Genomic DNA, 22,417 nt, shown 5'->3' with positions numbered 1-22,417 from the left:
GACCACTATCGCTAATAAGGCTCCCCAGCCACTCCTCACACTCCTGATGGAGATCCCGGCGGTGGCATACCAATATCCTGAACTCGGCGCACGTCCAGTAGGGTGTGACCTCCCAGATGTCAGGAATCCCGTTTTTTTTTTTTTCTTTTTTTACGACTTTTCCTTCTTTTGCCAACTTGATCATACATCTTGTCGATTAATGTCCGAGGATATGATTTGTAACTCTAAACACTCACATAAAGCCATTGATGTGAATTACGATAGACTGTCTTGTGGCTTCTCGGCGTGCTTGACGGCCGCTCGCCACGCACCGCACTCCGGCTAAACAGATACTGCTGCTGGCGAAATTAAGCCATCCTCGTGCGTCTCTCAGCCTGGCATGATAACTAAACTGTCCTTGTGCTTCCTTCAGCCTGGTATGATGACTAAGTCCTCCCCGTGCTTCCCTCAGCCTGGCATGGCAACTAAACCCTCCCTGTGCGTCCCTTAGTCTGGCATAATAACTAAGCTCTTCCCTTGCTTTCCTCAGCCTGGCATGATGACTAAGCCCTTCCTATGTTCGTGTCAACCTATCATGATAACTTGCTGCCGTCTTAGCCCAAAGCACAATGGAACTTGCTTGAACTTGTAACTTGGCAGCCAGAGTTATTGCTGCCCAGCTACAGTAGAGAGTGGACGGACAGGTCCTTATACGGAGACTAGCGAGACCCTTTCTATGGGAACCAAGGCCATGAAGTTGATGGAGGGCATGTAGGGGACAGCAACTAGTATATAAGACCACAAGGCGCTGGTTAGCTATCAGTATCAGCCGCAGCGTTCACCATGAAGTCTGTGAGTGGTGCGGGTGCACACCATTGGCTTGAATCTGCCATTGCTACAAACGATCTCTGAGAAAAGTAGAAGAGCTTAAAAACGTGCAAGTGCTGGCATAAGATAGTTGTAATAAACTTAACTAGTTTACTCCTTCGTCAGGTGTTTCTCTTCGCCGTGGCCGTCGCCGCCTTCCACCTGAGCCTTGCCGCCCCAGCAGACCTGAGCTCCGAGGAGGACATCCCCATCGTGAAGGATGAACGAGTTTTGGAGGATGATGGAAAGTTCAACTTTGAGATAGAGACGGGCAACGGCATCCGTATGTCCCAGGGAGGCTCTCCTGACGGTGTTGACGGCGCCGTGAACCACGCCGGCCAGTACTCGTGAGTGTTGAACGGTCACCTTGTCTCCATAAAAAGCGGATTATGTGCTATATTCATTCAGACTGATTTATGTAAAGCTATAAACTACAGTAAAACTCTGCCTACAGCTACACCGCCCCTGACGGCACCCTGGTGGAGCTGAAGTTCGTGGCCAATGAAAACGGCTTCCAACCACAGTCTGCCCTGCTGCCCGTGGCCCCCGAATTCCCCCACCCCATCCCTCAGTTTGTGCTGGACCAGATCGCCTTCGCCGCGCTGCAGGACGCCAAGGAGTCCGAGGAGGAGGAGGAAGAGGATGATGATTGAGGTGATGCAGTCATCGTGGGCGACATTCAGTATTGGACAGTTTAATTATGGTATTTATCTTCTCTGATATCAGTCATTAGTATGGAATAAATGTTATGATAATACGTTCATTTTGATTTATCACTCACTGGTGACGAAAAGTTGTGTGCCCTCCTATCACATGACTTTCTGGCAGCCGATGAGTGGCAGTATTCCTATGTGTAAATTCATGATCTTGGCCTGCACTGAAACCTAAAAACGCATTATAATCCTGGGTTATTTTGAAACCGTCCTTTATTGATGAGAAAAGACGAAAGACAGTGTGAGGGCAGAACACTAATAATTCCTCAGACTTTGCTGTATCATTTCGGCTTTGATTTCGATTACATGAAAAAAATAAAATGAACAGCGACGGCGGTCTGGTACAAGAGTTGCTACAAAGGAGAACTTACAAATCTCCAGTGTCTTGCTTGTCAAAATTACACTTGAGTAGGCATTGCATGAGGCTGCGGTGGCGATGTGTGGAGGCAAGGGATGGGCGGATAAGATAATTGGAGGATGGATAAGAGTCAAAATTAAAATAAGATAAGAAATATCTCCAGTAAAAAAAAGGTCTTTGAATGCGGCAAGAGAGTAGCATGAAATAGAATTGATTACTACTTGCTTTGAGAGATTATAGAAACTTGTAGGCAAAAGGTATTAATTAACAACTGTATTGTTGGGCAAACCAGCCACCCAGACGTGAATGCAAAGAGAATCATTTACTTTTAAAGAGCACTTTCTCTGTGTTTATTTTTTCTCACGAATTACTTCCAAAGTTTACATTTAATTTGGTCTTAAGCTATATTATACAATATACATAACCGACTAACTGAGATTTACGCTTGTAGATGATTAATTAATGTACTACATTGATGAAAATTATATCACCCATATTCAGATACATGTTGTTAACAGTTTTGTATGTATTCAATGGTTTTAAACCAATCTAATCAACTTGGTGCAAATATTTATGGACACTCATGTTTTATTTATTTATTTATTTGTTTATTTATTTATTTTTTTTTTTTTACGTACGATTTTATCAAAGATTTGGCAAGTTAAAAGTTAATATTAAGCAAAGAAAATGTATCTTTGCGAATGAGAGCCAGTGGAGATGGTTGCTCTGGTCCTAAACAGTGATGCTGTGAATTCACCTCACTTGGCGCACCTGGGTACAGGTATCTGGGTACGCGGATAATTTAGTGCATCTAACACAGGTGTAGCAATATTGATATATAGACTAATAATTTCTCCATAATTTCCTGAACGTTGTTTCTGAGAGAGAGAGAGAGAGAGAGAGAGAGAGAGAGAGAGAGAGAGAGAGAGAGAGAGAGAGAGAGAGAGAGAGAGAGAGAGAGAGAGAGAGAGAGTTAAGAAAGGAGTGCCAGGGGACGCAGCCACTCATGTGTCAGATATCCCAGCTATGCCTCTGTTCTTGCCGCTTCCCTAATGCTCCTACATTATTTTTATCTTTTCCGGAGCCGCTGACAAGTAGAGAGTTTGTTAAAGTTCAGGTATGTAGTTTACATTTCATTATTGGACTTGCTGGTCATATTTAATATAGCTACCAGTCATTAGGGAGCTGTAAAAGACGATTGAATACATTTATGGATGACGCTGATGGATAGAAATTGGTAGGTGTTTCATACAGGGACTGCCGCGTGTAGACCTGATGGCTTCTTGCAGCTTCCCTTATTTTCTTATGTTCTTCTTCTTCTCTTTTTTTTTTTTATGTACTGATTACTTATGACTTATATTTTGATATGTTGTCTTGCGGTCTTCTTATGAAGCCATTACTCTTTCCTGCACACTCTACCATGCGTGTCAATAGCAGTGTTTGTTCTGCAGCTCCTAAAAGTCTGCTTAATAAGAAAGATCGGGAGTGAAGAATCTTCAGTCATCCGTCTGGCTCCATGTGGACAAGCGTTGGCTCTCTCCTTGATAAACTAGGAAACATTAAAGCGCCATCTCTTATCAACAACAACAAAAAAACTAACTAATGAACTAGCTAATTAAATAAATAAATAAGTAAAGCTAGCAGTTTTGACAAGCATTTTATAAGTATTCTACTTCAACGATGTGTTTCTAGTAGATATGATAAATAATACTGGGATGGCTTTGGCCACACCAGAAAATATCCCAGGGACAATATTCTGAAAATCTTTGAACTCTCACTAGTATTAATTACAGCGGTCATATGATGATTAGCTGTATTCTCATTTTTTTTTTCTCATTGATGATGCAGAATTTTTGTTAAATTATTGCTAGAATAGTGATGACAACCTCGAAGAACACAATCACTTTCACTATAGCTTGCTAATTATACTACAAAGATCTTGAGAATATAGATCCTGGTTTAGACCTTCCTAGCACTAGATTAGAAATATGCTGGATCCATTCTTTAAACTAAATATTCACAGAAACCGCTTGGTAAATCTTAATATTATTTTCATTAGCTCTGCGACTTTGTCAGAAGATGATATTTGGAAAGGCACAGTTATTCCCCTTCCAGGGCTTTACTCACTTAGACTCCGATGTTCAAACCCACTCCAATTCTTTAATATTCCTTTTCTTTATAATTGTCTTGTCATATTCCATTCAAAAGCCGTTCCGTTGTATTCAATTAGACAACGAAGTGATACACTTCATTCCCCACTACCTCTACTGTCACACGCTTCGACTCACTTCACCAACACTTCACGGTCATTTTCTGAGTCATTACCTCGGTAATTATTAGTATCCATACAACCAAACTTTATTGATACATTGAATGTATAAGATGACAAGATTACTCACGCCAAAATATATTGTAAGCATATAATATATTCACACACACACACACACACACACACACACACACAAGAAACATGCATTACGAAGGAATATTCCACTCAAAACCATACTTGTTATTTTACATATTTCGTTACTGAAGCTCACTTTGATAACTCTGTAGTAAACAAGAACGAGGCTTCTCTGTCAAGTGTTGGCATCCCTTAGCCAACCTCCTCTGTATGTGTGAGAGAAATCCTAAATAATTGTCGCCGTAGAATGGAGAGGAATCCAACCTTGTTAACCTTATTACCGGCAGAAGAAAGGGAGACTTATCTCTGTGATCCCCAAGGAGAACAAGAACAAGAGCAAGATGATTTAGAAACAGCTCAGACTTCTTAAATAACCTCGGTGAAGCAGACGTGCAGATATGAAATTTCCCATTAAGGATTTGCAGAGGATAAGACGAGAAAATCAGATAAAGGGAATAGGTTCAGGTGAAAAGTCAGACAGTGGCGTGGAGTGACTATAGTTAGATAGAGTCAGTTTGTGAGGTGAAGGGAAAAGGGAAGGGAAGGAGGTTACGGAGACACGGCACGTCAAGGGATCATCTCGACCCATTCACTCAGAAATAAGAGAAAGGGGAGAAGGTGACACTTTCTGAAAGGGCTGAATTAAGGGAGTGGGAATGTACTCTCTCTCTCTCTCTCTCTCTCTCTCTCTCTCTCTCTCTCTCTCTCTCTCTCTCTCTCTCTCTCTCTCTCTCTCTCTCTCTCTCTCTCTCTCTCTCTCTCTCTCTCTCTCTCTCTCTCTCTCTCTCTCTCTCTCTCTCTCTCTCTCTCTCTCTCTCTCTCTCTCTCTCTCTCTCTCTCTCTCTCTCTCTCTCTCTCTCTCTCTCTCTCTCTCTCTCTCTCTCTCTCTCTCTCTCTCTCTCTCTCTCTCTCTCTCTCTCTCTCTCTCTCTCTCTCTCTCTCTCTCTCTCTCTCTCTCTCTCTCTCTCTCTCTCTCTCTCTCTCTCTCTCTCTCTCTCTCTCTCTCTCTCTCTGCTGCTATTCATGCAACACGAATGGATTACCGCCGTGTTCAGAATGCTGCTTGAATCTTATAACTTGAACACTGGTTAGGAAACCAACAATGATGAGAGTTTTTATATACATGTCTCATTAATATCTACTGAATAAAAAAAAACACACAAAAGGGAATCACATAGATATTAATAAAAAGAAGTCTTTGCCGTAAAAATACACATGGATTCATAGTAAACAAACCACAAAAACGTTACATTTCTCTTTATTATTCAGGTTGTGACAGAGACTGGCAGTACCATCGGCTAATTGGGACTTCCATACACAGTGACAGGAGCAGGAGCGGGAGCAAGGGCGGGGGCTGGAGCAGGGACAGGGGCGGGAGCAGGGGCAGGGGCGGGAGCAGGGGCTGGAGCAGGGGCGGGAGCAGGAGCTGGAGCAGGGGCAGGAGCAGGGGCGGGAGCAGGGGCAGGAGCTGGCGCAGGCGAAGGTGCAGGAGCCGGGAGAGGAGCAGGGGCAGGGGCGGGGGCAGGGAGAGGAGCAAGGGCAGGGTAAGGGTAAGGAAGAAGAGCAGGAGCTGGGGCAGGGGCAGGAGCAGGCAGCACTTCCTCGGATGAATCAGTGTCCTCAGCATCGTCCTCAGCGGCTTCTTGGGCGGCTCTCTGGGCGGCGGCAAAGGCGATCTGGTCCAGCACGAACTGAGGGATGGGGTGCGGGAACTCAGGGGCCACGGGCAGCAAAGCAGACTCAGGCTGGAAGCCGTTCTCGTCAGCCACGAACTTCATCTCCACCAGGGTGCCGTCAGGAGCCGTGTACCTTTAATAATGGATGCTTAAATCAACTCTCTCTCTCTCTCTTTCTCTCTCTCTCACACACACACACACACACACACACACACACACACACACACACACACACACACACACACACATGCAATTGTCTTGTTAAGGATGTGGCGAGGTTTGTGGGTCAGGAAAGGGTGTTCTGAGCCTCACGCAACCCTGTGCAGTCCTTACACACACGTACACACATAATACATATTTATAACCTTCACACAGCACCTGAACACAAAACTCACGAGTACTGTCCAGCCTTCACCACGGCGCCATCGGGTCCCTTGGGAGAGCCAGACTCGGAGAGCAGAATGCCGTTGCCAGTCTCCACGTCCACGTTGAACCTCCCATCGTCCTCCTGGATACGGTCGTCTTTAAGAATAGGAACCACCTCGCTGTTGTCTTCCTCGCTGGAGTCGTCCTCGAGCGATGGCAGTACTCCGTTGATGTACTCAGGGGCAGCGAGGGCCAGGCCAAGCAGGGCAGCGAGGATCACCTGAAGGGACGAAATGTGAGCGATACGTGGATTTTCGAGTCAATGCTGTGTTATCTCATCCAATGAACCAGTGAGTGGTGTGTTATGCTCACAAGCTTCATGTTGAGTTGTTTAGCAGAAACTGTGGCGAGGATTGCGATCTTATCATCTTTTATAGTGACAGCATGAGTGCTGGTTGAGGGGCGGCCTTGGCGGGACTTGTCCTGACTCCCAGGGTCCAGGGACAGAGCCTTTCTCCATATAACTTGTCGCCGGTGAAATCTAGGGTGGATCTATTTCACTTGAACCTTATTAGCCTGCTTTATTGTTACTATTTTCGTTGATATTGTCAGCTGTTCAGTAGTTCCAAATTTTTATATAGATAAACCATTGGATAAATATTAAAGGCAGATAATTATTTGAAAATTATTAGATAATGAAAGAACATATATTCATCTACTTGTCTATCTGCTTACTGAAGTAAGCATCTATCTTTGTATTTACCTATGTATCTTTCTGTATATCTATCTATTAATTAATCAATCTATCTATCTATCTGCCTACCTATCTATCTATTTATCTATCCATCCATCTATCTATCAATGTACAGAAACCCATACACATTTAATACATAGATCTATATTTCTTTTAATATTCTTGCATCCGTGAGTTCACCAATCTCAGGTACTTCCTCAGAATAACCAGTCGGTATCTTCCCTTTACATCATCACTTACAGTGTGATAATTTCCTGTTCGACTACATTTGTACTTATGTACATATTCTTTGCAAATCAAGGTGAGTTTAAGAAGTGAGGTGTTATCCCAGAAATTACCTTCTCTAGGATAAGTGACCTAACTTGATCAAATGTTCCTGATGGTTATTTTGTTGTATTACAGCTAACGCTTAATCAAATCTTCCGCCGCCCCTTACGTCATATACTGCTGCCATGAATAGGGAACAGTGTTTCTCATCTTCCTGTCACAATAACTAAATTGTTGCTCTCTATTCAAAAGTTGCTTAATTAGTCTTTTCTTGGACGATTTCATCTTTTCATCCCTTATTTGTAGTATTCTGACATCTTTTCCTTTTGTGGAAGCTTGGCACCGCCGCCCGCAAACATACACCCGCATCAGAGAACGAGCGGCAGCGACTGAGGGCGGTGGTGCGCTGCACATTCCCAGAAAGATACACGGGGATGGTCTTTCCTCTCTTTCCGCCCTGTAAGGCCAATCCTCCTCATATATTTCATATCCTGCACTAAGACGAAAATCAGTGAAGCCTGCAATACCTCAGAAAACCTGAAATTTACCTTACATGAGTCTTGACTGCCGGAGGCTGTGATTGTTGCAGTACCGTCAGCCAGTTTTCTCCACCACCCGCTGATACCCTCCTGCCCTCCGCCACCTCGAATAATTAGTATCTGTGATCATCTCTTTAAACTTCAAGCAGAGTAACCCCACCTCGGTGTTACAGAGATGCATTCGTGGTAATCTCTGCTAAGCTGGATCTCCAGCTAATCAAACTAGCAGTATACTAATTCAGAAGTTCCCCGTTTCGCCACCGCAGTCATCACTGCGGCCACCACTCTTGCCACCCTCTCCGCTACTGTTTACGCCGTCCATCTTACTCATCTCCGTACTTTAAGATAAATCCGTGGTGTTCGGGTGTAAACTAATATATAAACACCCGATAAACTGCCTGAGCTATTTCCCGAGTCAAATCTTGCCTGAGCTTAAATCACTGTCGAAGTGTAGTCATTAATACAAGTGCTAACCTTCGCCTGTTCTCAAGGAAGAGGAGTGTGATTACTCCCTTGCCTTGCCTCAACGAGTCAGGCAGACCATTACATCACCTCCTAATTCATGTTACGTTTTAGTTGCATCTCGATGCCTTGCTTGCCTTGATAGCATCCTGTGACGGATATTATAAGGAAAACGGATCGAACAAATGATAACTATGTGGTCAACATTATCGTTATTGTCGTTGTTGTCTAGTTGTTACTGTTGTTGCTACTGTTACGACCATCGTTGTTGTTGTTGTTGTCGTTCCTGCTGCTTCTGGTACTATCGTTGTTGTTGCTACTACTGCTATTATTGTTGCTGTTGTTGTTGTCTTCGTTATAGTTCCTACAACAATTTTATTTACTTGCTAAGTCTTTACTATCATTATCTGTTTGGAGGCTGATAACAGAGGGCCTCTGATTCCTGGCCAGACAGAGATTAGTTGGACAGGTTTTCCCGCTGCGTTCATCAGGAGGAGAAAAGGTCTCGTCCTACTTATTGTGCGTGTGTGCGTGTGTCTGTGCACGCGGACACTTAGGGCGGGGGCATAAATTTTAATGTTGCAAGTCTCACAATAGTTACACGACAGGTTGTGTTTTCTGAGTGACATTAAGGCTGGGAGTCATGTAATCTTCTAGCCACCTTTTAGCTTCCAGACCTGTTCTGCGCTGGGCACTTGTGATCGGAATGGCTGTGTAGGCCACGGCATGCACGGGTGAAACATTCTGGCTAGGCTAATAGCAGATGTTGTTACTGATATTATTATTATTATTATTATTATTATTATTATTATTATTATTATTATTATTGTTATTATTATTATTATTATTATTATTATTATTATTATTATTAATATTATTATTACTATTATTATTATTATTGTTATTATTAAGCAGTTGTAGTAGTAGTAGTAATAGTAGTAGCAACGGTAGTAAGAGCATTCAGTTATTATTATTATTATTATTATTATTATTATTATTATTATTATTATTATTATTATTATTATTATAAAATTACATGATAAGACATCAAATAAAAGAAAGAAAGAAACATTAATATAGACCTAAGCAGAGTTTGTTCCAGAGAACAGACTACGAGATGAACAGATGTTATAAAAAAGTAAATTACTATTTGGTCCAGTTTAGGAATGTCCAGTAGGATTGGCCTTTGCAACGATTACTATTGCTATGTTGGTGTTGTTTATCAGTGGGGATGTTGCTGTAATTTTTATTTTATAGTCATTGTTGCCGTTGTTTATCAGTATATTGTTACTGTTTTTTGTTAATTTGTTGTCGTTGTTGTTAATTGTGTTGGCGGCAGTAGCGATGGGGTTTCTTAGCATTGCACCGTTTCGTGATCCCAATGCTTCTATCCTCCAATCCCTGCGCTTGTGGTGAACTGCTGCTGTGGTTACCGAGGCTCCGACCATGGGTGTCACGTGAGGCTCACTCATTGAGGGAGCGTTGGATTATTTACTTTGCGGGAAAATCAGTGGACTTCATTATTGGTACTTGCTCTTTCTACATATGATATGAAGCTGGAAAGTGATGAAGTCCTAGGAATCATTATTTATGTATATATTTGTTTATTTATTTATATATTTATTTATGTGTATATTTACTTATTTATTTGTCTATCTATTTATCTGTCTATCTATATCTATCGTCTATATATCACCTTAAGGTATAAGATGAGGAAAGCCGTGTTTGTGTGGCTGTATTAATGATAGTAATAGTTCTTTGAGGGTTACGTTATCTATAAAATAAGACCTAATACAGAATCATATTACACGAATGATACTGATAATAAGATTAATTAAAGTTACAATAATGATAGCCAGAAGGAAAATAAGTAAACAGAAACAAACACAAAAGAACAGTACTCGTATATAAAGGAAACATTTTATTGATACAAAACCTAATAAAGTAATGTTACTGATAACAATAAGATAGAAAAGTTACAATAAAATAATAATTAAGAAAAAATACAGAGATGACAAGAACAACACACTAAAAATCACTCGTATATAAATTAAAACACTTTACTGTTACAAACCTAATGATACTACCGATAAGAATAATATCAATCGATGTTACAGTATTGGTAACAAAAGGAGACAAAGTAGACAGGAGCAAACACAAAGTAACACTACCCTTGTATATATGTAAAGATAAAGCAAACATTTTACTGTACAAGTCTTAACATACGTAAATAGGAGGCGAAAGGTGTGGTCCTGTCTGAGCCCTTCCCAGCACAGAGATAAGCCTTCATTACCACACGAGGCTTGGACCACCTGGCTTGGCTGTCCGGTACGGCTTTCATTTTTTTGTGTCAAGGTGAATGCGGTGGCCAGCAAGGACCGAGTGTGATGGAAAAAAAAAAAAAAAAACGTGCAACGTGCCGCCACTGACCCACCTGTCCATCTGGCAGCGGGACGAGCAGTGGTTCTGTGGCTATCAGCAGAGATATCTATTGCAAGTCTCGTCTCGGGTTCACTAAGGGAGAGAGAGGGAAAGGGAAATAATGATGTGTGAATGTATATGCATGATGAGAAGTGAAGGTGGAGGTGGTGGTGATGGTGTTCCTGCAGGAATACTCGTTAGAGGAGTGTAAATAGGTGTAGTGGTAGTAGTAGTAGTAGTAGTAGTAGTAGTAGTAGTAGTAGTAGTAGTATGTATGTATGTATGTATTAGAAGTGATGGTTATTCTAACAGTCGTAGAAGTTGATGTTACAAAATTATAGTTAGCAGTAGTAGTAGTAGTAGTAGTAGTGTAAATTATTCCAGTGATAGTGCTGTTAGAAATGTTGTTGTTGTTATTGTTATTACTATTATTATTAATAATATTATTTATATTACTGCTGGTGTTGTTGTTGTTGTTGTTGTTGTTGTTGTTGTTGTTGTTATGTTGATTATTTTGATTATCAGTAGCAGTAGTAGATGTATTGGTGGTGGTAGTAGTAGTAGTAGTAGTGACATCGTTATTATTATTATTATTATCATCATCATCAATTAGTAGTAGTAATAGTAATGTAATGGTAGTATGTACGAAGTGTCATTTCAAAAACACTACGTAGGAATAGTATAGATAAAGCTCGTCGTCGCTGTTGTGGTTGCACTTGTTGTGTGGTGGTGGTGGTTGGCTGGTTGTCGTTGTGATGAACAATACCCATCCTTTTAAGGCGAACCCCTTCACCACCACCAATGTGAGCAGAGGCCGAGATGCCCTGGTGAAGCATCCTCGCTTTCCCACAGAGAGGTTCTATGACTCATCCTGCTCCCTTCTTATTCCGAGGAGCTCTGAGAAGTGAACACTCGGTCTGTTGCAACCTTGAGCTTAATGGGCATCCCTCTTGCTCTCTTATTTAGAAATGTTTCAGTAAGAACTAGTTGACAAGAAAATTTGGTCTCTTGAAAGCATGAACAATTATTTCCCTACCTGGTGTTCATTAAATTTGTAAACAATGCGCGTAGACTTTCTCTCGGAATCGCTGCTGTCTCACCCCAGTAATGCAAAATTTTGCAAATTAGGTAGCCAGATACTAAAAGTGTTAACATATACCAAGATTACTTTCAATGTCCATGATTCATAATCCTAAATTTGAAACGATAAAACCAACGTGAAAGAAAACAGCTCTGCAGGACAGTCAGATGGCAAAAGTGATGTGCTCCGGCACAGCACTAAACTTAATTTCTAATTGAAATCTACTTCAAATGTAAATGGCTTTGGTCTAAGTCAGGGAGAGACGACCGGATGTTAGTAGGTTGAATGTCACGTATAATAAATACTGGCTTCTTGCAGCTTCCTATACGTATGTTATTATGAATGCAATACTTACTGACTTACACGTGAGGACCAGCTGCTTAGATCTCTCTGACTTCAGTGATTTCTCAGTTGAGTGAACACTGTGCCTGACACACTGAGCAGCACAGTAGTCCTGTAAGATACTGCGGTGTTGATGGTGCCACGCTCTAATAGGAAGGCTTGGTACGAATTAGATTATTAAACATTTAGGACTGCATACAACTGTCCAATCCCCATCCCACATACGCATCTATACTAATGTTAGAGATGACTGCTTACCTTCCTCACCTTTCTTTTTACTACTGTGTGGCCTTGGCATGGTAGAGGGGGAATTACCTTGAGGCTGATGGACGAGCGAGTACCGCCCATACATCACTTATGGGAGGCTGTCCATAGAGTCTATAAGCATTAAAATTACTTGTCTTTACGTGCCCTGCATTTAATATTGCTGATACTGTGTCCTTAAAGCGGTACTCCCGAGAAAACGTGGGATATTTTACTAAATGTTTGAATGGTTGTTAAGTCATTAGATTAGCATGGTTGTGGGTGTCTCCATCAGTTCCTTTTTAATATCTATCTTTTGTCGTGTTATGATAAATACTCTACCCTTCACGACAGGAGCACGTAGAAGCACCACCACAATGATGGAGAAGTGGAGTGTATGGGATATAAGGATAAAGGATTTGTTTTTTCCTAGAGAACTATTTGTCGTTTTGGTAGAACAGGACCAGTGTTCTGTATATTTCAAACTTAAGACTTACAAGATTCTTTATGAAAAAAATAAATAAATAACAGATGCAAGGCAAGTACAGTATAGTAAATCAAAACAGTTGAGTGATGTGAAATGCGTGTGTTTGATAGATCAAGGATGTACGGCACGTGCTGGAGGGGTCTTTTGATCTCTTCGTTACGACCATACCGGTACCTTGGGAGATTAAAAGAAAAGTGGTGATGAAGGAACCTGTTCACCTGGCATTCGCTTATTTTATGTAGAAAGTAAGCTACCTACAGGCTACAGTAACTGGAAAAATATGTCTGCTTCATTGGCTGTTAATAATTCATCAACCATTTAATAGAGAAATATCTACCATGTACAAGTGACTCGATAAACCATAGCTGCATAATATTCCTAGAATGTGGTCGAGATCTCTTTTTATTTAACGCTTTTACGAACATTAGAAATACAAAACATAAGATATAAGTTAAAGTAAAGGATGGGCTTTGACAAAAAAAAAAAAAACTCCTTAATGGGCAGCTATGGGCGACGGTCAAGGTAAAGGCCGATAGTAGCCACAGGATGGAAGGGACGTTCTATATAAGACCACGTAAGCAGGAGTAGGAGACACTCGCTCACCACCACACCCTCCATCATGAAACTTGTGAGTCACTGCTGGTCCACGCTACCAACACCTGAAAGTACATTTTAATACTGGATGAATAGTGTGGTAAAGGAAGCTGAGACAGTTGCACAACAACATGAATATCCTCCATCTCCCTACAGGTGATCCTCGCCGTCCTGGCCGCCGCGGCCGTCGCCGCTCCTCAGTACAGCTACAGCGCCCCGCCCGAAGACTCAAGCGAGGAAGTGATCCCCATCGTGAGGGACGACCGCGTCCATGAGGATGACGGGGCTTACAATCTGGACGTGGAGACTGGCAATGGCATCGTCCTTTCCCAATCCGGCTCTCCTGACGGTCCCGAGGACTCTGTTGTTAAGACTGGACACTACTCGTAAGTACCCGTTGCCTTACACACCAGCGGTGGGGCGCCACCTCGCCTTACTGCACTGTATAGATCTATCAATAATTCCGCAGCTACACCGCCCCTGACGGCACTTTCGTCGAGGTCAAGTTCGTCGCCGACGAGAATGGTTTCCAGCCCCAGTCTGACTTGCTGCCCGTGGCCCCCGCCTTCCCCCACCCCATCCCCGACTTCGTGCTGGAGCAGATCGCCTTCGCCGAGGCGGAAGACGCCGCCCGCGCCCGCGCTGAGCTCGAAGCCGAGGACTCCGAGGAGGAGCCCGCTGCCCCCTCCACCTCGTATGGAAGTCCTCAGTAGAATGTAAGCTGGTGAGACGATTTATTTATTGTGCGTGAATGACAATAAAGAAACTGTAAAGCATCTTACCTTCTCTATTATTTTGGCCTTAATAAAAAAAATTTAAAAAATCAAGCTGGTCTGTAACTTGTGTTCTAAAGTTCTGTAAGTATGCCATCACGGAGGTGGTCATACATCGTAATCCTCGACCTAAGAACAGGATAGTGCATCATTGATGACATCAGTGTTGCGGCACAAGTACATGTCTTTGAGGTGCGATTCCAGCTTCAGGTAAGAAACAAAGGGACAGATGATTCATGAATACTGGCAGCAAGCGGGAAATAAACCAGCCAGAGTCGAAGTGGAACACAGCCATAATGGTAGAATGAAGGCAACGCCCTGACACCGCGCAGAGAACGGAACATAAATTTTACTCAAGTCACATTATACTGAAGATGTAACCTTAAATATTACTTGCTACTCGGTTGTATAGGATAACCCCGGAGCTGCGTTTTTGATCCGTACACTTTTTTCGTTCCGTTCTTATTATGACAATACTTGAACGGAATTTTTTGGGGGCAAAAGTATTGCACCATATGAAATACCAATGAATAGTTTGTCTGCTTTTAAATGCCAATATATTAATTAAAACGTTAACAGAAATATCACACCAGGATTCCGAATTAAGGCCTACTTTGTGTTGCAGAGGAGACGCTCCAAGCCCTTTGGCGCTCGGCTGCCGTGACATCTCAGTTTGAACTCTGTCCTGAATACGACAGTTGTGTACGTGTTGCTCCCGCTTTTTTTTTTTTTTTAAATCTGCTGTAGTTAATTGTCCGGCATTCCATACAACGCTATTAGATGTGTGACACCTATACCTACAGCAGAAAAACTTGCAGGTGATTACTCTGCGTCTTTTTCTGCCTGCTGAAAGCTCGGAGCATCAACTTCTGGGTCATGCACATTACCAACACTAGGCAGCCGCTCCGTCGACGGACATTCATGACGAAGCTGGCCATGGAAATCATTCGCTCTTAGACACAGCAGCGGGTCTCGATCATCCGCCTCTCTCGGGACCTCGTGGGTATCATTCGTAGGACTTTCTTCTCCACACCTGACGTGCAGGTCTAACAGCGTCCCTAGAGAGAGAAGTGTCCCTCTCGTTCAACAGCAACATGAACAAGAAGAGGTGCAGTAGGTGCTCAGGGGCAGGAAGGAAAAGCAAGTACTTTTGTAGGGGTGCAGATACAGCTTGTGTGCCCGCCACCTGCACCTGTACTGCGACCGGTGCTGCTTGTCCTTTGGGTGAGTGGAAGTGTTTTAATTATTTTATCATGATCCTGTCTTATTATGTCAGCTATAATTCATTATTTATTTGTTTTCCAAATATGTCACTGACATGTACTTTACTACATGGGGACTCCTGGACTTCATGTCTGGCACAAATCATCACCATCAGGCAACACTGTGGCTGGCAATGGTGAAAAGATTACAAGGATATAGCATCTGTTTTTCATGTTGACACATTTTTGGTTTTATTTTTTTGATAATGTTTTAGTTAAATACATTTAGTGCATAGTTCATAGAATTAAGAATACCATCTAAATTAAGTGTATATTTCTACCCTCAAAGTTTATCCTGGATTCCGTACATCGCTAGTAGGCACGTGATGCTGACATCGCTACTATTCCAGGGCATCACATCTTAAGAAATATCAATTAAATTATTACTTAGGGGTACAATGCCAATACATCAATACGATATCTTACGAAAGTATCACAACGCTGCAACCACCTACCAGTAAGCTAATTATTATATATGTGAAAAGATTAACCAAATGATAAAATGATAAATACTAACCAACAACTAACTAATAACTAATGTTAAAGAATAAAGGAAGTAAAAGCTGCACTGGGGACACTCTTATTTTGGCTGTCCTCTTGCGGATCCTCCAAGGGATAGAAAGTGAGCAGAACTTTTGGTTTGTTGCAAGGTCCTCTTTGTGTCCCTCCCTTCTCACTGATGATAATGTTACTTTTCCGACATGGCGGCGACCTTTTCTTGCTTCCTCTCGCAAATGAGTTTGTGATTCCGGTGTGGAAACTTAATTTCTGTGTTTCATGGGGTATTAAAACATAATCGAGCATGCGTACCATCCTTTTGTTGTACAAAGCTGAAATCCTTTGTCTAAGCACCTGCATTCTAGTTGAATCATTAGATAGCCCAGTTCTAAAGCTCGTCGGGAGATGAATAGTTGGGTAATACCTAAGTGTAGCTTCGTTTAGTAACATCAGCGATCCATTTGGGCTGTGCTCCGAGATAATAATGGATAATCCACTGCTCTTATACGTTCGCTTCATCCAGTCATTTTTTTTTTTCTCACTCGAAAATACATTTAAGTTCAATCCGATCCTTCATAAAAAAAAAATAAGTTATTTTTTTCCTTGCAGGTGGTGTTCATCACTTGAGTGGACTGTGACCGCAGCGTTCAAAACTTGGCGAGTGTTCACCATTCTTCCGTTTTCAGACAGAATAGTGACGCGTTACACCAACATGCCTCTCATGCATGTGTGTTTTCTCGAATTAATGGAGAGTGTAAAGCAAACCTACACCGCTATTGTTCTTGTTCAGGTTCTTGATTACTAGAACAGATTTAACATTATTTGAAAATATGCAAACAAAATTACACATAAAGCACACATATGCGAAACTGGAAACATTTCTGAACATGTCTTGTTAACTAGCTATATTTGTACACGTAAAACTTGATGTGTATCACAGGACACCGTCTAAAAAGAGGGAAGAAGAAATACATGGTCGTATGAACCACGGATATAAGTGGCTTCGTGTCATATATGCTGTGTCTGTATCTATTTTCGTGTTACGTTACCAATGGCCTTGACTTGCTCACATAAAGAGAAAAAAAAAATGGAGTAGTTTAAATGCTTCGCAGTTCCTTTATTGTCATTCACGCACAATAAATAAGTCGTCTCACCAGCTTACATTCTACTGAGGACTTCCATACGAGGTGGAGGGGGCAGCAGGCCCCTCCTTGGAGTCCTCGGCTTCGAGCTCAGCGCGGGCGCGGGCGGCGTCCTCTGCCTTGGCAAAGGCTATCTGCTCCAGCACGAAGTCGGGGATAGGATGGGGGAAGGCGGGGGCCACGGGCAGCAAGTCAGACTGGGGCTGGAAGCCGTTCTCGTCGGCGACGAACTTGACCTCGACGAAAGTGCCGTCAGGGGCGGTGTAGCTGCGGAATTATTGATAGTTAGGTCTATACAAATGTAGCAAGGCGAGGTGGCGCCCCGCCGCTGGTGTGTGAGGCAATTGGTACTTACGAGTAATATCCAGTCTTAACGACAGAGTCCTCGGGACCGTCAGGAGAGCCAGACTGGGAGAGGACAATGCCGTTGCCAGTCTCCACGTCCAGATTGTAAGCCCCGTCATCCTCATGGACGCGGTCGTCCCTCACGATGGGGATCACTTCCTCGCTGGAGTCTTCGGGCGGGGCGCTGTAGCTGTACTGGGGAGCGGCTACGGCCGCGGCGGCCAGGACGGCGAGGATCACCTATAAGCATTTGAGCAACATTATAAAATCAATTATAGTTTATGTTTCACTTTTGTGTTGTTTTAACCTCTTGCCACACATGAAGTCCACAAATAGGCAAGTTGTATCTTAGTTACTGCTTACAAGCTTCATTTTAAGGGTGGTGCGGGCGGCAGTGTGTTGACGAGACTCCTCATCTGCTCTTATATAGTCATGTGTGTGATGGTCATACCCTCTTGACCTTGAGACTTTTTTTATTTATTTATTTTTATTTTTTTTCAGGTGGCCACCCCACCGGATTTCCCTTCACCATGGTGGCGGTTGACGCTGATGGGGTAGCCAATGTTACAGTTTTAATGATACTTTTCTGTTCAATAAATTCCCTACAGATACTTGTTAATAATGACTATGTGTGATATGCTATATGTATTTGAGGGGAAAAGTGTACTGATCTGTTAATTAATATGGTGTTTATCACTATAAAGAATGGTTTTACTGGTATATGGATGAAAGGGTAAAAGGAAGGTTTAGTGATGGTGATGTTCAAGGTGAAGGAAGGCGCCTGAAGGCGGTGCCAGACCTATATAAGTCTGAATAACAGTTTCTCAGCATCAGTGTGCCAACGCCTCGCCATCATGAAGATTGTGAGCATCAGCATGTTTACGTTTATTTGCCAGATTTTGTTAGATCAAAGATTTAACTTGTTTCCCTCCAAATATAATTCCTAATAAGTGTTCACGAACGCGTTCAGGTAATCCTCGCCGTCTTGGCCGCCGTGGCTCTCGCAGCCCCCCAGTACAGTTACAGCGCCCCATCCGAAGAATCCAGCGAGGAGGTTGAGGTGCAGTACAGCTACAGCGCCCCGCCCGAAGACTCCAGCGAGGAGGTCGTCGAAGTAATCCCTATCCTGAGGGATGACCGCGTCCACGAGGACGACGGAGCTTACAATCTGGACGTGGAGACTGGCAATGGCATTGTCCTCTCCCAGTCCGGCTCTCCTGACGGTCCCGATGACTCTGTTGTCAAGACTGGACACTACTCGTAAGTACCCGTTTTCTTACGCACCAGCGGCGGGGCGCCACCTCGCCTTGCTGTATCTCTCTCTCTCTCTCTCTCTCTCTCTCTCTCTCTCTCTCTCTCTCTCTCTCTCTCTCTCTCTCTCTCAGACTCATGCAGCAATTACAAACACATGCAAGCACAAAACACGTGGCAGGATTGTTAGCCTTCAGCAAGGTCACTGTACCTCGGCTTGCATCGCGTACCTTCCCACCACAAGATGAACGAGGGCTATAGCGAGCGAGTAAACACACCCAGTTTGTTCCCGTCTGGCCCGGGAATCGAACATGGGACCTCTCGGGTGTGAGTGGAACTTGCTTTCCTTTCGCCTTCACCGAAGCGCTAACTGTCAATAATTCCGCAGCTACACCGCCCCTGACGGCACTTTCGTCGAGGTCAAGTTCGTCGCCGACGAGAACGGCTTCCAGCCCCAGTCTGACCTGCTGCCCGTGGCTCCCGCCTTCCCCCACCCCATCCCCGACTTCGTGCTGGAGCAGATCGCCTTCGCCGAGGCGGAGGACGCCGCCCGTGCCCGCGCTGAGCTCGAAGCCGAGGACTCCGAGGAGGAGCCCGCTGCCCCCTCCACCTCGTATGGAAGTCCTCAGTAGAATGTAAGCTGGTGAGACGACTAATTTATTGTGCGTGAATGACAATAAAGGAACTGCAAAATAAACAATTTCTCTTTGTCCTTATGTTAAGAAAGCCACCAAAATAATTTTGCCTGAATTTTTCCCACTTTACTAAATTTTTATATCTACTTGACTAGCTTTCGAAGCTAAATTGTTCGTAACTGATGTCAATTAAACAGAATACTAATGTCGTCAATACATTTCAAGCCTTAGAGGAGCAGGAAATGCCTTTTGTTCCTTCTAGCAACGAGAGAGGATGAGAACATCCTCTCTCTCTCTCTCTCTCTATCTCTCTCTCTCTCTCTCTCTCTCTCTCTCTCTCTCTCTCTCTCTCTCTCTCTCTCTCTCTCTCTCTCTCTCTCTCTCTCTCTCTCTCTCTCTCTCTCTCTCTCTCTCTCTCTCTCTCTCTCTCTCCGCGGTCCTTCATGGTCTTAAGAGACGTCTATGATAGTGTGACGGCGCCTAGGAAGTGCTCTGACCGCAGTCTCGTCTCGTCTTGGGCTCCTGACAGCTATTACCTGCCAGCCTTCGGGACGCCGTACAAACACACAAGGAACGTCTACAAGTTCACTTTGGTTGAAAATAAAATTATACTTTGTAAAGATCTGATAATTTAATAGTTATCATAAGAAATAAATTATATGCACACTCATCACATGAGATCGGTTACTGAGGAGCGCGGTAGGAGGAGGAGGGAGGGGCGTAGCCGTACTCCTCAGAGGAGTCGAAGTCACCGCGGGCGCGGGCTTCGTCCTCACGGGCAGCCTTGGCGATCTGCTCCAGAACGAAGTCGGGGATGGGGTGGGGGAAGGCGGGGGCCACGGGCAGCACGTCAGACTGGGCCTGGTAGCCGTTCTCGTCGGCGACGAACTTAACCACGATGGGAGTGCCGTCAGGGGCGGTGTAGCTGCGAGTGAAAGAGTTTCCGGTGAATAAAGAATCAACATTCTCTGATGTAAAGTTTTGACCATATCTAGAGTTGGGTGTTTGCGATACTCACGAGTACTGTCCAGACTTGACGACAGAGCCCTCAGGGCCAGCTGGGACGCCTGACTGAGCCAGGACGATGCCGTTGCCAGTCTCCACGTCCACGTTGTAGGTTCCGTCATCCTCGTGGACGCGCTCGTCCTTCAAAATGGGAACATGTACTCTTTCCTCGCTGGAGTCCCGGGAGGGGGCGCTGTAGCTGTACTGTGGGGCGGCGAGGGCCACGGTGGCCACGGCGGCGAGGATGACCTGTAGATATTAAATTTAGCATCAGTACTTGCGTGTGTGTGTGTGTGTGTGTGTGTGTGTGTGTGTGTGTGTGTGTGTGTGTGTGTGTGTGTGTGTGTGTGTGTGTGATTCTCTAGTTGCTTTTACACAGTTGTATTGATCATATAAAATGAATGTGTTTTGTCGATATTCTGTGTTCGAATCGCCTCTACCTTCTACCCAGATCCGTTTCGTTCTTGGAAGCTACACTTCTTCCGTTATGTTGAATATCTTTCCTTCCTCGTGCTATATTGATAGATTACCGTATTTCAGTCATGTGTCATCTGTACATTTCCTCTGTGTGTGTGTGTGTGTGTGTGTGTGTGTGTGTGTGTGTGTGTGTGTGTGTGTGTGTGTGTGTGTGTGTGTGTGCACGGTGCTCTTAGTACTCACAAGCTTCATGTTGAGGCGATTTAGTTTTAACTGTTGCATAGAAATCTGTGACTGGTCTTATATAGCCACTTCAGCGTCTCCTCAGGGTCACAGCCTTGATGCTGGCACGCTGTCAGGAGACACGCACTGCACGTCCACAGTTACTGTTACTGGCATTAACTTATTCATTTTTTTTTTCGGCAGATCACAGTCATATTTATTAAGTGGCTTAAAATTCCTGTTTATAATGTCTCTCTTCCACTGATTTGAGCTTGACATTGACGGAATTCATTCTTGGTAAGGACTGCTCACTAATAATAATATGAATCATAGAAAAAAAAATAATAATTCGTTGCCTCGGCGTAGACTACAATCAAACAATAAGTGGGTGAAGGTAGAGCGGTCAAGGCAAAGGTCGGTAAGAGCTGGGGGGCGGGAGAGTGCCGCTATATAAGCCACGACAACCATTTTTCAGCATCAGTGTTCTGTCACCATCCTCACCATGAAAATTGTGAGTAACAGTGTGCGAGGATTAGATTTTATGCTTCACTTGCAATGCTGCATGTTGGAAAAGAAAAAGCTTACAGTTTTGTTCCATATTTTTTGTAGATTATCCTCGCCGCCGTGGCCACCGTGGCCCTCGCCGCCCCACAGTACAGCTACAGCGCCCCCTCCCGGGACTCCAGCGAGGAAAGAGTACATGTTCCCATTCTAAAGGACGAGCGCGTCCACGAGGATGACGGAACCTACAACGTGGACGTGGAGACTGGCAACGGCATCATCCTGGCTCAGTCAGGCGTCCCAGCTGGCCCCGAGGGCTCCGTCGTCAAGTCTGGACAGTACTCGTGAGTATCGCAAACACCCAACTCTAGATTTGGTCAAAACTTTACATCAGAAAATGTTGACTCTTTATTCATTGGAAACTCTTTCACTCGCAGCTACACCGCCCCTGACGGCACTCCCATCGTGGTGAAGTTCGTCGCCGACGAGAACGGCTACCAGGCCCACTCTGACGTGCTGCCCGTGGCCCCCGCCTTCCCCCACCCCATCCCCGATTTCGTGCTGGAGCAGATCGCCAAGGCTGCCCGTGAGGACGAAGCCCGCGCCCGCGGTGACTTCGATTCTTCTGAGGAGTACGGCTACGCCCCTCCCTCCTCCTCTTACCGCGCTCCTCAGTAACAGATGTCATGTGCTTTATTTAATATTTATTCGGACAGAATTATATTCATCATAAGTCACAAACACTTTGAATTTCAGTATACCTATATACCTTCTCAAAAAAAAAAAAAAATGGAGGTCGTCTAGAAAATAAGA

The 22,417-nt window shown here is 43.8% G+C and overlaps 7 protein-coding genes across 7 annotated transcripts in view; 4 read left to right on the top strand and 3 right to left on the bottom strand.

The window, feature by feature from the left end:
* LOC135097589 (endocuticle structural glycoprotein SgAbd-1-like) overlaps positions 1-1,609 on the top strand; it is a 5,559-nt gene extending 3,950 nt beyond the window's left edge. The window contains exons 5-6 of the mRNA XM_063999518.1: positions 973-1,193; positions 1,301-1,609. Coding sequence (XP_063855588.1) covers positions 973-1,193; positions 1,301-1,499 — 420 coding nt within the window. The 3' untranslated portion in view covers positions 1,500-1,609. The remainder of the gene's footprint in view (positions 1-972; positions 1,194-1,300) is intronic.
* Positions 1,610-5,563: 3,954 nt separating this feature from the next.
* LOC135098631 (skin secretory protein xP2-like) lies at positions 5,564-6,946 on the bottom strand. Its single transcript, XM_064000990.1, has 3 exons — positions 6,736-6,946; positions 6,393-6,643; positions 5,564-6,130 (listed from the first exon to the last, which is right to left on the bottom strand). Exons 1-3 carry the CDS (start codon positions 6,742-6,744, stop codon positions 5,620-5,622), a joined length of 771 nt encoding a protein of 256 aa, XP_063857060.1. The 5' UTR covers positions 6,745-6,946; the 3' UTR covers positions 5,564-5,619.
* A 796-nt stretch (positions 6,947-7,742) lies between these two features.
* Positions 7,743-14,334, top strand: LOC135098633 (cuticle protein AM1199-like). The gene is made up of 4 exons (XM_064000992.1): positions 7,743-8,073; positions 13,464-13,587; positions 13,710-13,939; positions 14,023-14,334. Exons 2-4 carry the CDS (start codon positions 13,579-13,581, stop codon positions 14,264-14,266), a joined length of 483 nt encoding a protein of 160 aa, XP_063857062.1. The 5' UTR covers positions 7,743-8,073; positions 13,464-13,578; the 3' UTR covers positions 14,267-14,334.
* A 2,831-nt stretch (positions 14,335-17,165) lies between these two features.
* Positions 17,166-18,105, bottom strand: LOC135097584 (cuticle protein AMP1A-like). The gene is made up of 3 exons (XM_063999508.1): positions 18,088-18,105; positions 17,584-17,813; positions 17,166-17,495 (listed from the first exon to the last, which is right to left on the bottom strand). The coding sequence occupies exons 1-3, from the start codon at positions 18,103-18,105 to the stop codon at positions 17,252-17,254; spliced, it is 492 nt and encodes a 163-aa protein (XP_063855578.1). The 3' UTR covers positions 17,166-17,251.
* On the top strand, positions 17,766-19,550 carry LOC135097244 (cuticle protein AM1199-like). Its single transcript, XM_063999042.1, has 3 exons — positions 17,766-18,436; positions 18,544-18,833; positions 19,213-19,550. Exons 1-3 carry the CDS (start codon positions 18,428-18,430, stop codon positions 19,454-19,456), a joined length of 543 nt encoding a protein of 180 aa, XP_063855112.1. The 5' UTR covers positions 17,766-18,427; the 3' UTR covers positions 19,457-19,550.
* A 521-nt stretch (positions 19,551-20,071) lies between these two features.
* On the bottom strand, positions 20,072-21,252 carry LOC135098576 (cuticle protein AMP1A-like). Its single transcript, XM_064000942.1, has 3 exons — positions 21,125-21,252; positions 20,478-20,713; positions 20,072-20,384 (listed from the first exon to the last, which is right to left on the bottom strand). The coding sequence occupies exons 1-3, from the start codon at positions 21,161-21,163 to the stop codon at positions 20,144-20,146; spliced, it is 516 nt and encodes a 171-aa protein (XP_063857012.1). The 5' UTR covers positions 21,164-21,252; the 3' UTR covers positions 20,072-20,143.
* A 221-nt stretch (positions 21,253-21,473) lies between these two features.
* LOC135098583 (cuticle protein AMP1A-like) lies at positions 21,474-22,345 on the top strand. Its single transcript, XM_064000949.1, has 3 exons — positions 21,474-21,614; positions 21,713-21,948; positions 22,042-22,345. The coding sequence occupies exons 1-3, from the start codon at positions 21,606-21,608 to the stop codon at positions 22,280-22,282; spliced, it is 486 nt and encodes a 161-aa protein (XP_063857019.1). The 5' UTR covers positions 21,474-21,605; the 3' UTR covers positions 22,283-22,345.
* Positions 22,346-22,417: the final 72 nt, after the last annotated feature.

Source organism: Scylla paramamosain, chromosome 4, assembly GCF_035594125.1.
Source record: "Scylla paramamosain isolate STU-SP2022 chromosome 4, ASM3559412v1, whole genome shotgun sequence".
Lineage (NCBI taxonomy): Eukaryota > Metazoa > Arthropoda > Malacostraca > Decapoda > Portunidae > Scylla > Scylla paramamosain.
This window is presented reverse-complemented; position numbering and strand designations above follow the sequence as displayed.